At 46.7% G+C, this 15,000-nt stretch overlaps 2 protein-coding genes across 2 annotated transcripts; both read left to right on the forward strand.

Moving 5' to 3' along the window:
• Positions 1–9,092: 9,092 nt before the first annotated feature.
• LOC119583018 lies at positions 9,093–10,096 on the forward strand. The gene is made up of 2 exons (XM_037931531.1): positions 9,093–9,200; positions 9,239–10,096. The coding sequence occupies exons 1-2, from the start codon at positions 9,093–9,095 to the stop codon at positions 10,094–10,096; spliced, it is 966 nt and encodes a 321-aa protein (XP_037787459.1).
• Positions 10,097–10,920: 824 nt separating this feature from the next.
• Positions 10,921–13,542, forward strand: LOC119583019. Its single transcript, XM_037931532.1, has 2 exons — positions 10,921–11,006; positions 11,100–13,542. The coding sequence occupies exons 1-2, from the start codon at positions 10,921–10,923 to the stop codon at positions 13,540–13,542; spliced, it is 2,529 nt and encodes an 842-aa protein (XP_037787460.1).
• Positions 13,543–15,000: the final 1,458 nt, after the last annotated feature.

A 15,000-nucleotide genomic window follows, 5' to 3' on the forward strand; every position in this document is an offset into this window, starting at 1 on the left:
GGGGCGAGCCTGTGAGGGATGGCTCGCACGAGCATATCACCCCTCCTTTAGGTTGCTTTGGAGCCTGCATTCCAGGGCACACGATTTTGCATTCCCCGTCTCGATCCTATGTTGGATGCCTGGTACATGGCCAATTGCAGTTCCCCCCCATCAAACAGGACCTGGTAGCAATATAGGAGGTCCCTTAGCTCCTGGCATTGGGTCTGGTCAAGGTGCTCCAGATTGTATGTCTGCTCATCATCCTCCCTATGTTCTTGATTATCCTCAGTGAGGGTGATCACTGCAAGGGCTTGAGAAGGTGGCAACTCCCCGGGGACAAAGTCTAAGCCCTCTTCATACCCAAAGTCAGTCAAGCATGAATATAGTCTAATTCATCATGCTCCCAACAGAAGTCCCCATCTGCGGCATCAGGCTCTGAGGAGGCAGGCTTTGTGGGAGAAGGATCAGGTGCAGTAGTAGCTGGGTTTGAAGCAAAAACCTCCTCTACTGTAGTTACAGTGCCCAATCGTGTACCTTGGGTCAACCTCACCACTCTTGCTGTGTTGTTCACCATCCACACAGGACAGTGACGCTCCGAAGCAGTGGTGATCATATATGGCGAGATGCACACAGCTAACGATTCTGGTGAGATGATGACTTCTCCTTCAGATGCTGACTTCTTCAGATGCTGACTTCTCCGTCATTGGGCCCAGACCAGCTGATCACACCTACAAAACATCCAGTGTGTGGTGGGAGCTCTGTCGTGTTAAGGAGGTGTACAAAGGGTTTGTTGGCCATGGAAGTCATTAGAGGATTGAGACTGTCTGCTGTACCCATTATACCGGAATCGTTGATGCTAACTACATTGACCCGCAGCGTTGGGTCGGTATAGGTGACGGGAAAGGTATAACCTTCAATACTGAGAGAGGCCTCATTTTCTGTAGCACCGGACGAGAGACAGAAGCTTGTCCTTCAGAGTAGATCCATTCCCAGGAGGATATCTCCAGGAAACTTTGCATCACACACAGCAACTTGATGGCTAATTTTGCTTAGGCCAAAGTTAAAGGAAAGAGTAACTTCGCATAAGGTATCCAGTGCCTCGCCAGCGACACCCTTCAAAGTTCTAGATGGGTTCTTCCAGTGTAAGGAACCTATTTTATCAAAAAGAGTAAGCGTAAGCAATTTGATAATGGTCAGACTTAACTTTCTCTTTTGTAGCTCCTTTGGGCGTCAAGCCGGTTTCACTCAGCAAAATAATAAGGAGAGAAAGACATCATGTCTCTGCTGCGGTCTCTACCGAACTGTTTATTTTTCGCGGTCATTGGGGGTGAGGGGATGATGGTGACGTCACTATATACAGGTTTAAGAATTGATAAAAATAAAAACCTATTGATAAATTGACAAATAATAAGTAATTTAGTTAAAATGATAAAGATGTAAAACAATCACAATAATGAACAGGAGTACAATAATAGATAAAAATAATGTTTGTAAAAGTGGTCATCCTAATCGTTAAAACATTTATATGATTTATTTACAATTGAATAAAACAAGGAAACCAATGGATAATTAAAACTCAAAGTCAATAAAAAGGTAAGTTACTCAAAGTCAAACGAGAACCAAAGAAAATGTACAACAACGGGTAAACTTAAACAAACAGAAAACATGAAAATCAAGGAGACAAACTACTAATGATTAGGGTAAAAGGATGGAAAAATTGCTGTGCAGGGAAGGTACAGATTGCCCGACCAGGGAAGTGTGCAGGCGAGGATGCTCGCCGTCGCGAGAGATAACATCCCGCGTGGGGACTAGCTACACTACAATATATATATATATATATATATATATTATATATATATATATATATATATATACATAGGCGGCGGAGCGTGTCTATGAATGGGGGGCGAATGTGAAATTTCAGAGATTTCAGTATTGAAAAAAAGCAAATATGATAACCTGTCATAGGTGGCGAAACAGTCTTTGCCTTGGGGGAGGGGGATTCGAAAATCAAAAGCTTCAGACATATTTAAAAAATAGCAAACATGACATTCTGCACAAAAGAAATATACAATAAGTTCCAAAATAAAACTTTATTTACTGTCCTTTACAGTTGTAAGTTCCCTTCACAACATTTAATAGAGATTTTTTTCAAAATCAATCCTTTAAATTAATCCTTAATTAGTCCTTTACGTATGTAGACTGCAAAAGTCAATTCCGCTGTTTTTAGTTTTTAGAAACTACAAACTATTATTCTAAAAAAGCAAATGCGAAATATGTGTCGAAATTGTATTAAAAAATGTTAATGGTTATTAAAATCAATGTATGACAGTATACACTAGAAACTTGAACAGTGCAGAGTGTATCTCAATAGTTGTCAATTCTTTTCACTCAAATATTTGAATATTTTACAATCTCAACCCGTATAAGCTTATATGATTAGCTTGAGCTAATCTTATTGGTTGTTTAATTATCAATGATTATTATCGATTTATTCCATACATTGATTGGCTATTTCGTTTACGGGCGCAGGATTAGCTACCAGATTAGCTACTCAGTAATACTGAGCTGTGAATTGCCTTTGTTGCCCATAGCAAAAATACAATAACTACTTTCACATTAACCGATTAACGTGACCCGATCAACAATCGTATCCTCTATTCTGTCTAATAAATATACTACCAACAAAGCCGGTTAACATGTTATCTGAGAATGATAGTTCCAGGCAGATTACTTTCCAGGAAGTAGAACAAACAAGTTTGATAATGTTATACAATATGTTGTCATTTTATAAGAGATATAAACTTCCTCTGCCATTTTTGGTGATTTCATCTGTGTCGGTATCTGTGTTTAAATGTTTTTCATCCAAGACGTGCCTGGAACATAAACTCATAGGTTTTCATTACTATTATTTCCCTATCTATGTTCTGATACTGATACTGTAGGCCTGTAACTATGAATATACCAATAAACAAATAATCAAAACAGTTAACTGTGTAATTTAAAAACTAAACTTTTCGGCTTTTGAAGTAATGCAGTTTGATGGTCTTTTCGACAAAAAGCGCCTTTCACACAACAACATGCGCATAACACAGTTCTCACATAATTATATACTTAGCACATCAGTGTATTAAGTTCTGCGTTAAATAAATAATACCCAGAAGTAATATATCTTTATGGCTTACGCAATATATGTGTGTTGACTGTGTTTTGTTATGGCGGGGTGAGGAGGGGGTGATTTGCTTAAAAAATAGATTACATGTCCATTCGAACTCTGCTAGTTAGGCGTTCATGAGCCCAGGAAAGTCTGTCCTTTACTATAATATACTCCACTATACCTATACAATACTTTTAATACATCAAGTTCATGGAAACCAACATGTCTACTGTAAGAGTTACTTCTTATTAAGGTAAAGTGAGATATATTATAATTATAGTATATTTTTATTATTCTGTGTGAACGTGTTCAACCAAATGGAAAGCACAATTTTTTCCTCAATTCCTGGGAAGGGGGAGCGGAGATATAATCTATATATACTCTCTCTCTCTCTCTCTCTCTCTCTCTCTCTCTCTCTATATATATATATATATATATATATATATATATATATATATATATATATATATTGCTACGCCAGTGGGTCTTTGTCTCTGTGCGAAACATGTGTTAACATGAAAAGGATGACCTGGGCATGTGTTAACATGAAAAGGATGACCTGGGCATGTGTTAACATGAAAAGGATGACCTGGGAATGTGTTAACAAGAAGGGACCTGGGCAAACATGACGCAACTGGCTGTGAGCGGAGGAGCGGAGGAACAAGCCAAGAGAGACGCGTTGGGTGCTGCTCCTGTGAAGACCTCGTGTGTGCCCTTGTTACCTGATAAACTTTATGTTGCCCTGTTATAAGCTGTATCGTGCAGTGTGACATGCTGGTTTCCCCCCCTGTATTGTGCCTATAGAAAAGTGTATGGGTAAATAACTTGTGTAAATAAAGGAAAGAATGTCATTTTGTGTTTATTTCGTGCCCTGCCTCGCCACCTGGCATTTCCCCTCGTGGTGTTCTGGGACGCTGTGGTGCTGGTGCCTCTTGGAGCTGTTCAGTGTTCACGACCCTGTGGATAGCACGCCGTCTGCCTCGCCTGCTTTGTGTTGGTGGCAGAGAGACGAGGCGGCCGGCGTAACAAATGGTGTCAGGAGTGGGATTTGTGATATTTGATCAGTGAGCACGCCGATTTATCATGTCGTCCAAAGATGGCGGAAGCCATGAGGGAGAGGAGGTTATGACTGAGGCAGGCACGAGTGAAGTGAAGCCGAGCCAGATGGACCTGATCACTGCCATTCTGGCCGGTATGAGGGAGGAAATGGCACAAAGGGCAGAAGAGCAGGCACAGAGGGCACACGAGCAGGCGCACCATCTCGTCGAGATGCAGGCAAGGAAGGCAGAGGAACAGTTCTGCCAACTTGTTGAGGTGCTACAGAGCAATCTTGCATCTGTGAAGATGGAAACTCAGCAGTACACCGACAAGGCCTGCAACAGCGTGAAGAGTGAACTGATGGGGGAGGTGCAGACTCTGAAGGGCGAGGTTCAGGGTATGAGGGAGGAAGTGAAGGCGGAAAGGCGGCGTCACGAGGTAGTAACGTTGCAAGCAGAGAAGGCAGATTAGGTTCTGGCAACAGATGCCAGAGTGTCAGATTTACTGGGGTCTGCCTGGGGTCCGTGGCAGGAAACCCCCGGGCCTCGCAGCGTCGTGTCGGAGCCAATGGTCGCTGCAGAAGGCTGGGGACCCATTGGAACCGCTCCCTTGGGTATAGGTGGCGGCAAACTCGGACCCGGACAACCCACCTCGTTGCCTCCCTCACCCCCTTCCTCCCCCCCGGGTGTGTTAGTTCACGGCACGCGTTCTCTATCCTGCAGCCTTTCGGCCTCCAAACATTCTGTGAGGCGTAAGCCAGCTGAGTACGACGGGAAGGTGGCCTGGGAGACATATGTCGCCCAATTTGAAATGCTGGCATCTGCCCAGGGCTGAAGCCAGGAAGAGAAGGCCCTGCAGCTGGTAATAGTGCTAAGGGGCCCCGCGGTGGAAGTGTTGGGGCATCTGCCGGCATCCCAACATGCCTCTTACACCAGTGTGGCGGAGGCTTTGAAACGCCGTTTCGGGCCCACTTGAAGAAGCGGACTCGTGAGCGTGGCGAGACACTGTCCCAGCTGGCGCAGGATGTGGAGGCGCTGGTAAGGAGGTCGTACCCTGCGGCTGCGGAAGAGATGATTGTGGTCCTGGCCCGCGATTTCTTTGTTGATGCTTTGCAGGACCAGCAGCTGCAAATCTACGTCAAGCAGGCACACCTTGAGGACCTGCAGGTGGCGCTGGCGAGGGCCTTGGAGTTCGAGGCCTTCCTGAAGGCAGCCAGTGGCCTAGGGCCAGCTGCTCAGCCCCGCTGTGACCTCCGGGGCCGGAAGGCAAAAGTGTAGGTAGCAAAAGGTAGCATTGAGGAAGGTGAGCCCGAGCACTTTCCAAGGCTTGTGTTGGGGCTGCGGAGAGGTAGGGCACAGATGTAGTCGGTGTCGGAGGGAGCGGAGAACACGTCCTCTCAACCGGATGGATTCTGATCCCTTCCAGCAGTGCTGCAAGGACTGTGGCAGGTATGGTCACCATCCGAGTGCATGTCCTAAGGCTAAGGAAGTGGTACAGGCGGAAAACTAGGACAGGCTGGAGAAGGGGGCCGAAACCCAGCCGTCCTCGGTTCCCGGGCCCCGACTTGGGTAAGCTGCTGTCGAACCAGCACGATGCAGGTGGAGGGCTCAATAGATGGGAAGCCATGCCGCCTGACAGTGGACACTGGGGCTGAGAAGATCCTAGTGCGGCCTGATATGTTGGCCACTATGCGACTTCCAGATGCACCACAGAGACTGTGTGGTGTCACGGGGCATTGTGTGCAGCTCAAGGGACCAGTGGAGGCTCGTATAGGCGTGGGCAGCACGGTGCAGCGGCTGCCGGTGTATGTGGCCGATCTGGACGAGCACTGCTTGCTGGGCCTTGACTACCTGACGCAGAGTAAGGCGTGTGTCGACCTTGGACAGAAGCTGGTGAGGGTGCACGGTGAAGATGTGCCCTTGCTTCCAGAGGTTGGCTGTGCAGAGGTAGTTACGGCTGAGTGACTGCACCTTGCCCCCAGGATAGAGTCTAGAATCCGGTGTTGACTGTCAAGAGTGATGCGTGGAGTAGAGGGCCTCGTGGAGCCCATTCAAAACCTGCAGCTGGCTGATGGCGTAGCAGTTGGGCGGAGCCTTGTTGGACCAGGGGAGGGGTTAGTTACAGTGTTGGTAGCTAACTTCTCCGATAAAGCCCAGAAGGTGCCAGCTGGTGCAAAGCTGGGCACTTGTGAGGAAGTGGAGCATCCAGAAGAGTCGTCGGGGAGCAAGGAGTTGGTTGGTGTGGGGCCGTTGCCTGACTTCCTCGAGGACTTGGCGCACCGGCTGTGGCGTTACCATGGGCCAGGAAGCTACTCCTGGGGCCATGGTGAAAAAGAAGATGAAGTTAGCCGCAGTAGCGGCGATGAGGACGTGGCAGACGCTGACTGTAGCCGCTGCTGGTAAATCACATACTTCATATTATTCTGTATATCACTTATTCTGTAACACTACAATCGGAGAGGCTGTATCGTATAAAATTCATCTTCTGTGTCACAACCTCCTCGAGGAGGCCTAGTCGGTTGTGACCGCCGGGTCAACACATGGTCCATATCAGCCATAAGAGCTGACCTGTCAGAACTTGTTTGTGTGAGGGGTCGTTCCCTAGGAAGTGATGGTGGCTCTTCATGTGATCGATGCTGGGAGATAGTGGGATCGTGACCCAACTAATGTATAACATATGAAGTAGAATGTTACTTGACGTCGCAGCATATGTATGTTTAAAGGGTGAGGGCAGTTCGAGGAGAACCTCCGTGCCGTCAAGACGCCCATAGAATACTGGAATCAGCTGATATTCTGACTGTTCCCGCAATGCGTATGTATCTAATATTGTAGGAAGTTCTTTATCTTATAATCTAATATATGTTGTTATTAGTGGTTTTATGTATTGTATGCACACATTCCTATAAGCGATGTATTAATTAACAGGTTTGACCGCTACCGAATAAATCTTAAGCGAGTGCTACGCAGTGGTATCAGTCACCCCACACCCAACGACAAATCATAGGCGTTCTACGGCGGCCACAGTCAAACGCAAAGGGTGCTAATTACCAAGACGACCTAACACGGAGTCGACGGTGAGATACATCCCTGTCGGCGACGGACGGCAAAAGGGCAGCGCGTGGCGGCTGCTGAAGAACCACCAGTCAACAAAACTCTACGGAAACTACTCGCGCAATTTACGAGAATGTAAAACGGATGTAGTGTTCGTGCCCCACTGTTGGTGTTCTTGCGTGCGTAACGCTTCACTCTACAAAGGGAAAATTGCGATATCGTGTGATGTGTTAGAATCAGTGTGCGGTGGTCAGTACAGTAGAAATCCATGGTGTTGTGTTTATTAAGTTGTGTTTATTAAGGAGTTAAAAACCCAGTGTTGTGTTTATTAAGGAGTTAAAAAAACCCACAGTGCAGTGTTGTGTTTATTAAGGAGTTGAAAACCCACAGTGTTGTGTTCGTTAAGGAGTTGAAAACCCACAGTGTTGTGTTCGTTAAGGAGTTGAAAACCCACAGTGTTGTGTTCGTTAAGGAGTTGAAAACCCACAGTGTTGTGTTTATTAAGGTGTCAAATACCCTCGGTGCTGCATTCTTGCAGAGTCAAATACCCTCGGTGCTGCATTCTTGCAGAGTCAAATACCCTCGGTGCTGCATTCTTGCAGAGTCAAATACCCTCGGTGCTGCATCCTTGCAGAGTCAAATACCCTCGGTGCTGCATTCTTGCAGAGTCAAATACCCTCGGTGCTGCATTCTTGCAGAGTCAAATACCCTTGGTGCTGCATTCTTGCAGAGTCAAATACCCACGGTGCTGCACTCCTGCAGAGTCAAATACCCTCGGTGCTGCATTCTTGCAGAGTTAAAACACACAGTGCTTCATTGACTAAAAACAGGAAACCCACACGGTGTTGATCAGATGTCAGGAGACACGTCTCCCGCTGGGAATAGTCGGTGGACGCAAGAAAGGATGGAGGTAGAAATAGACACTGCTAGAGACGATGTGGTGTGGTCAGACAAGGATATAATAGAGTCTGAAAATTGCGAACCTGATGGTGGAAGAACAGGTGAAGAAACGACTCTCGCACCTCTTGGTCCTGGAATGTCGAAAGGGGAAGGAAGTCCCCAGGTTTGCTCCATCATCAATTCTGGAGAAGGAACTCCTCTTAGTCCAATGAGCGAATATAGGGGGAAGGAAAGTTCCCGAGCCTACCCCATCGACAACTCTGGCCAGCGTGAACCTCACTCGGAAAGTCGCATAGCAGACCCTGTCATCCTATGGAGTGATGTTATGGAAGAATTAAAGGGACTCCGGAGAGACCTTGCGAGGAAGGGAAGAACAAGTGAAGAAACACCCCTTGCCCTTCCTGCTCCTGGAATGTCAAGAGGGAAGGAAAGCCCCCAGGTCTACTCCATTATCAACTCTGGAGAATGGACTCCTCTTAGTCCGATGAGCGAACGTAGGGGGAAGGAAAGTTCCCAAGTCTACCCCGTCATCAACTCTGCCCAGTCTGAGCCCCACTCAGAAAGTCGTATGGCAGACTCTGTAATCCTATGGAGTGACGTTATGGAGGAATTAAAAGGACTCCGGAGAGACCTTGTGAGGAAAGAAAGCCATAAGGACTCTGCTTCAGAATCTTCGAGTGATGACGATGACAATAAAAAAGGAAATCAAGGCGACAAAAATGCATTACATCAGAATCCACAAGTGATGAGGACAGCTGCTCAGACACTGAATCAGAATCATCGAGCATCGACGAAAAACGGTGGAGATCTAAACGACTTCGAAAACACAGCACTACTGAAACTTCAAGTGATGATGATGCCATATCACACCGGCCAAAACGAAAAACTCGCAAATCCAGAAGAAACCGCTCCCGCTCAAAACCACCGATCAAGGTGCTGACAAAAAAACATTAGTGGAGGTAATACAAATGTTGCAAGTAAAACTTCCCAAGCTAAATGGAAGTAGTCCTGAGGAGTATTGGGCCTTCCGCAGTCGGTTTGAGCAAGAAGTACTTTGCACCTCTATACCCCCACAGGTAAAACTGAATCGCTTATTTGAATTTGCGATACAAAGGTGAAAAGGTACATTACTCACTGTATGGGACTGCCAAAGAAGGAGGGCTTAAAGACAGCACTAAAAATCCTTGATACGAAATATGGAGATAAAAATCTGTACATGAGTCGCATAGAAGTAGAGCTAACAAGCGGGCCACATGTGAGGGAAGGTGACCATGAGGTCATCTCGGAGGTGTGCCTAAATCTGACGTCCCATATTCATTTTGCAAAGAAAATTGGGAAGCTGAGCCATATTGACAACCCACATGTGGTGAGAAGTCTGGTGGACAGAATGGACGATCGACTCCAATCCAAGTGGCATGCCATTTGGACTGGCAAAAAGCGATCGAAGATTCCTCGTTTGAAAAACGTAAAGAAATTCTTACAGAAGGAGATGGACGCCGCACGTAGCAGGCGTGCCCACAACCCTCTGGCATTTTCCAAGACCCAGTTCCGTGATGCAAAACGAGGCCGAGAAGTTAAGATCGTAGATACCATTCCCAGACGAGCATTCACGTCCGTGCCAAAACAACAAACTAGAGATGTAGGACTATTCACAAAAACTAATGTTGAACCCTGGAAACGAGGTGATCAATGTCGTTTGTGTACAGAGCCCCACCCCATTTTTATGTGCCCTGTATTCAAGTCACTCAGCCTGGAGCATCGCAAAAATGTAGTGACAGCTCAGAGGAGATGCTTCATATGCCTTAGGGACAACCACCTATATAAAGAATGTAAGGCGAAACCGTGCGACATTAATGGCTGTGGAGGAAAGCATTCACGGTGGTTACATGATACTCAAAGTGCCTCCCAAAATAATGGTGAAAATGAAAGACTGGGACAGACTGTTGAAGCTACAGCCTCACAACAACAATGACAAAGCAACCATTCACGGAGGACACCGACGGCACAGATGGGAGCTGTAAGGGGTGAAGTGGCCCTCCCCATCGTTCAAGTGATATTAACAGCCGCTGAAGACAACGATGGTCAAACCCTAATGACATGTGCCTTGCTGGACTCCGGTAGTTCCCGCTCTTTCTGTTCCACCAAGGTAGTAGAAATGCTTCGGCCAAAGGAGAGAAGAGAGACAACGGTGATTACTACACTGACACAGGAAACTTACCATGACACCAAACAAGTTGATCTCATGGTCAAGGGACTGTCCACAGGAAAGAATACCACTATGCGACTCCGTCAGGTGATCGTCCTCGACTCCTTCCCTGAAGGTCTGATCAACGCTAAAGCGAGCCAATTGAACACCGCTCGCTGGCCACACCTACGAGACCTGGTTCCTACACAGGAAAATCCACCAGACTGCAGTGTCGAGTTACTGATCGGACAGGACGCTCCCTCAGCGCTTATGCCTCTGGAGGTCAGAAGGGGGAGAGGAGGTGAACCCTTTGCTGTTAGGACAAAATTAGGATGGGCGGTTAACGGTCCTGTGAGCAGATCACTGGGAGCAACAAATTTTGGGACCTACATAAGTGAAGTGCCCTGTACCACAGCACGAGCACCATGTTTGGATGATCAGCTAAAATATTTTGGGACCTCGGAGAGGAGCACACAGACGAAAGGGGAAGATCAATGGAGGACTATCAAGTCCTACATCTGTGGGACAAAGAGGGAACCATGGTTGATGGACATCATGAATTCCCAATTCCCTTTAAGGAAACTGAGCCCCAACTTCCAGACAATTGGATAATGGTGAAAAGACGACTTGCCGGCCTGAAAACACGTCTTCAAAGGGATGAAACCCTGAAGGCTAAATATGTAGCAGAAATGGAGAAGTTACTCCAAGAAGGACATGCTGAGCAAGCAAAGGGAGTAGGACCGCCAGGGAAGACATGGTACCTACCACACCACCCGGTATTCAATCCTAGCAAACCTGAGAAAATACGCATAGTGTTCGACTGTGCTGCTTCCTTTGAAGGCACCACCCTAAATAAACAGGTCATGCAAGGCCCGGACCTGATGAATGACCTGCTGGGCATACTGCTCCGGTTTAGAGAAAGAAGAGTTGCAATAGCTGCTGATATCAAGGCTATGTTTCACCAGGTAAAGGTCACCCCAAGGGACCGTGATGTTCTAAGGTTCTTGTGGTGGCCAAAGGGGGATTTCTCTGCGAGGCCAAAAGTGTATCGCATGACTGTGCACTTATTTGGAGGTGTTTGGAGCCCCGCATGTGCGTCATTTGCTCTCCTAAGGACACTATCTAAAATCAAATTAGCAGATGTAAAAAGGAACTTCTATGTAGATGACCTCTTGATGTCTGTCGAGAATGAAGCAACGGCCATTCACCAGGCAAAGCAGTTGAAGGACCACCTAAAACACAGTGGCTTTCACTTAACTAAGTGGATGTCAAACTCAAAAAGGGTTATTACTGCGATCCCACAGGAGGACAGGAGTCCTCCTGTTAAAGATATTGATCTGACAAAACAGGACCTACCAACTGACAGAGCCTTGGGAGTCCTGTGGAGCCTGGAGAGTGATGTGCTTCAGATCAGAGTAACTGTACCGAACAAACCGATCTCAAAAAGAGGTATGCTAAGCGTCATGGGGTCAGTATATGACCCGCTCGGCTTGTTAGCCCCATTCACGGTGAGAGCAAAGATGATCTACCAAGAAGAAGTGAGACGTCAACGAGGATGGGATGAAGAGCTTAGCTCACAGAATTCCGTAAAATGGAATACATGGCTCAGTGAACTAAGGGAATTGGAAGGCTTCTGTGTCAACAGGTGCATAGTGCCTATGAATCTTGGAAAAATCGGCAGTGTGCAGCTACATCATTTCTGTGATGCATCCACAAAGGCGTTTGCAGCCGCTTCTTACTTGAGGATACAAGATGTGTCGGGCATCACTCACTGTGCTCTCATGTTGGCAAGAACAAGACTGGCTCCAATAAAGACAACCACCATCCCCAGACTGGAGTTGTCAGCAGCAGTCCTGGCAGCCACATCAGATGCAAAATTGCGGAAGGAGCTCTCTTTGCCTATTGATGACTCCATGTTCTGGACTGATAGTACTATTGTTCTGCAGTACATCAAAAACACCTCCCGTCGATTCCACACATTCGTTGCGAATCGAGTGGGGATTATCCACAAAAATTCATCTCCCCAACAGTGGAGACATGTAAGATCAGAGCTTAACACAGCTGATCCTGCTTCCAGAGGTCTATCAGCTATAGAGTTAATGCAAAGAAAGGATTGGAAGGAAGGGGCAGAATTTCTCCTCTTACCTGAAACCTCCTGGCCTCTTCCACCAGAACTTCCTGGGATTTCAAATGATGATCCTGAAGTTAAGAATATGACAATATCATTTGCAGCTGGCGCAATTAAAGTCGCACCTGTGGACCCACTGTTTGAGCGATATTCCTCGTGGTATAAGCTGCAGCGAATTGTAGCATGGCTACGTAGATTCTGTTCAGCATGCAGAAAAAAGTGTTCACACCAGGACTCTAACCTCAGCGTTATGGAGATCCAAGCGGCGAGGATGGTTATCATCAGACAAGTGCAAATGACCTGCTTTGCTGAAGAGTTGGACATATCGAAGAGGAGAAAAAATTTGAAGGCAAGCCGCCTTTATCGTTTGGAACCTCACTTGGATGACCAGGGCATGTTACGTGTAGGTGGACGGAGAGTCGATGAATATATCGACCAGAATTCTAAAAGGCCACTGATCTTACCAAAAGATCATCCTGTAACTGCCTTAATAGTTCAAGACATTCATGTGTTCCATGCGAGGCACTCTGGCAGAGAACACACCTTAGCAGAATTACGGAGGAAATATTGGATAGTGGCGGGTAGGCCTATAGTCGGCCGAATACTACGTAACTGTTTCACCTGCCGGAGAGTAAATAGCAAACCCCTGACTCAGAGGCAAGGAGATTTACCTGTTGAACGAGTTACACCGTGGCACCCCCCTTTCTACCACACTGGAGTGGATTGTTTTGGCCCATTTCATGTAGTATGTAAAAGACACACAGAGAAGCGATTTGGTTGTGTCTTTACATGCTTCAGCACCAGGGCTGTCCATATTGAACCCTTGAAGTCTCTAGATGCTAGCACCTTTCTCAACGCACTTATGTGCTTTATAGCCCGTAGAGGAACCCCTATGAAGATCTACTCTGATAGAGGAACAAACTTCTTGAGGCTGAAAAGGAGCTCCGAGCAACAGTTCATGCCTGGTCTAAGAACAAATCCATTGATGACACATGTAAACAGAGGGGCATTGAGTGGGTTTTCCAACCCCCTGCAGCATCCCACATGGGAGGCGTGTGGGAACGGCAGATTCAAACCATACGGAAGATTCTCTCTTCGATCATAGGCATGCAGAGAATAGATGATGATCGACTACGAACCTTATTTTGTGAAGTAGAAGCCACAATGAACAGCCGCCCTCTTACCGCGATCCCGGGCGATGTCACAGAACCAGAAGCTTTAACCCCTAACCATGCCCTGAGGATGAATGTAGGAGATGGTATCCAGGTGCAGACAGATGACAATGCTTCACTTGACAACACATATGGGCGAAGCCTGGATCCATGCACAAGTCCTAGCAGATAGGTTCTGGAGAAGATGGAAAGCTGAATACCTGAACACATTGAGGATGAGACAGAAACAATTGAAGCCATCCAGAAATCTTCAAGAAGGAGACCTTGTCCTCATTGTCGAACAACATACTCCCAGGAATCAGTGGAGGCTAGGGAGGGTGACGGAGGCTATAGCCGGTGAAGATGGCCTCGTGAGAAAGGCAAAAGTCCGGACTAGTTCTGGAGTCCTCGTCAGACCCATAGTGAAGTTATGCCTCTTAGAAGCATCATTATCCTAACCGGGTTTATTTGGTTGCTCCACAGTGGAGCAAAGGGGGGAGTGTAGCCGCCACTGGTAAATCACATACTTCATATTATTCTGTATATCACTTATTCTGTAACACTACAATCGGAGAGGCTGTATCGTATAAAATTCATCTTCTGTGTCACAACCTCCTCGAGGAGGCCTAGTCGGTTGTGACCGCCGGGTCAACACATGGTCCATATCAGCCATAAGAGCTGACCTGTCAGAACTTGTTTGTGTGAGGGGTCGTTCCCTAGGAAGTGATGGTGGCTCTTCATGTGATCGATGCTGGGAGATAGTGGGATCGTGACCCAACTAATGTATAACATATGAAGTAGAATGTTACTTGACGTCGCAGCATATGTATGTTTAAAGGGTGAGGGCAGTTCGAGGAGAACCTCCGTGCCGTCAAGACGCCCATAGAATACTGGAATCAGCTGATATTCTGACTGTTCCCGCAATGCGTATGTATCTAACATTGTAGGAAGTTCTTTATCTTATAATCTAATATATGTTGTTATTAGTGGTTTTATGTATTATATGCACACATTCCTATAAGCGATGTATTAATTAACAGGTTTGACCGCTACCGAATAAATCTTAAGCGAGTGCTACGCAGTGGTATCAGTCACCCCACACCCAACGACAAATCATAGGCGTTCTACGGCGGCCACACTGACCGAGTTGAGGACCAGCATTTGGACGGTGAGGGCGATGCAACAGACGTCAATGGTGACCAAGAGCCAGGTCTTGGGGCAGGAGATACCCCTCAGGGTGCCACTGCCAATCTACCGCCGCCCACACCTCCTCCAGAGCGACCCCAGTGAGAGCGAAGAAATCCGCGCTGGATGAAAGATTTTTGTGTTCCTGAGGACTAACTTTATTTAAATTTTCTGTAGTTTGTTTCATGTTTAGGTATGTCAGAGCAGACGGGTCATCTGCTTGATAG

Source organism: Penaeus monodon, chromosome 16 (genome assembly GCF_015228065.2).
Source record: "Penaeus monodon isolate SGIC_2016 chromosome 16, NSTDA_Pmon_1, whole genome shotgun sequence".
Lineage (NCBI taxonomy): Eukaryota > Metazoa > Arthropoda > Malacostraca > Decapoda > Penaeidae > Penaeus > Penaeus monodon.

What these genes read in the sequence shown, in the direction of transcription:
- LOC119583018 (XM_037931531.1), top strand. Translation starts at nt 9,093, where the DNA reads ATGTTGCAAGTAAAACTTCCCAAGCTAAATGGAAGTAGTCCTGAGGAG. An exon ending in GCACCTCTATACCCCCACAG is followed by an intron (nt 9,201 to 9,238) that starts GTAAAACTGAAT and finishes TGCGATACAAAG; the next exon opens with GTGAAAAGGTACATTACTCA.
- LOC119583019 (XM_037931532.1), top strand. Translation starts at nt 10,921, where the DNA reads ATGGTGAAAAGACGACTTGCCGGCCTGAAAACACGTCTTCAAAGGGAT. An exon ending in TATGTAGCAGAAATGGAGAA is followed by an intron (nt 11,007 to 11,099) that starts GTTACTCCAAGA and finishes ATTCAATCCTAG; the next exon opens with CAAACCTGAGAAAATACGCA.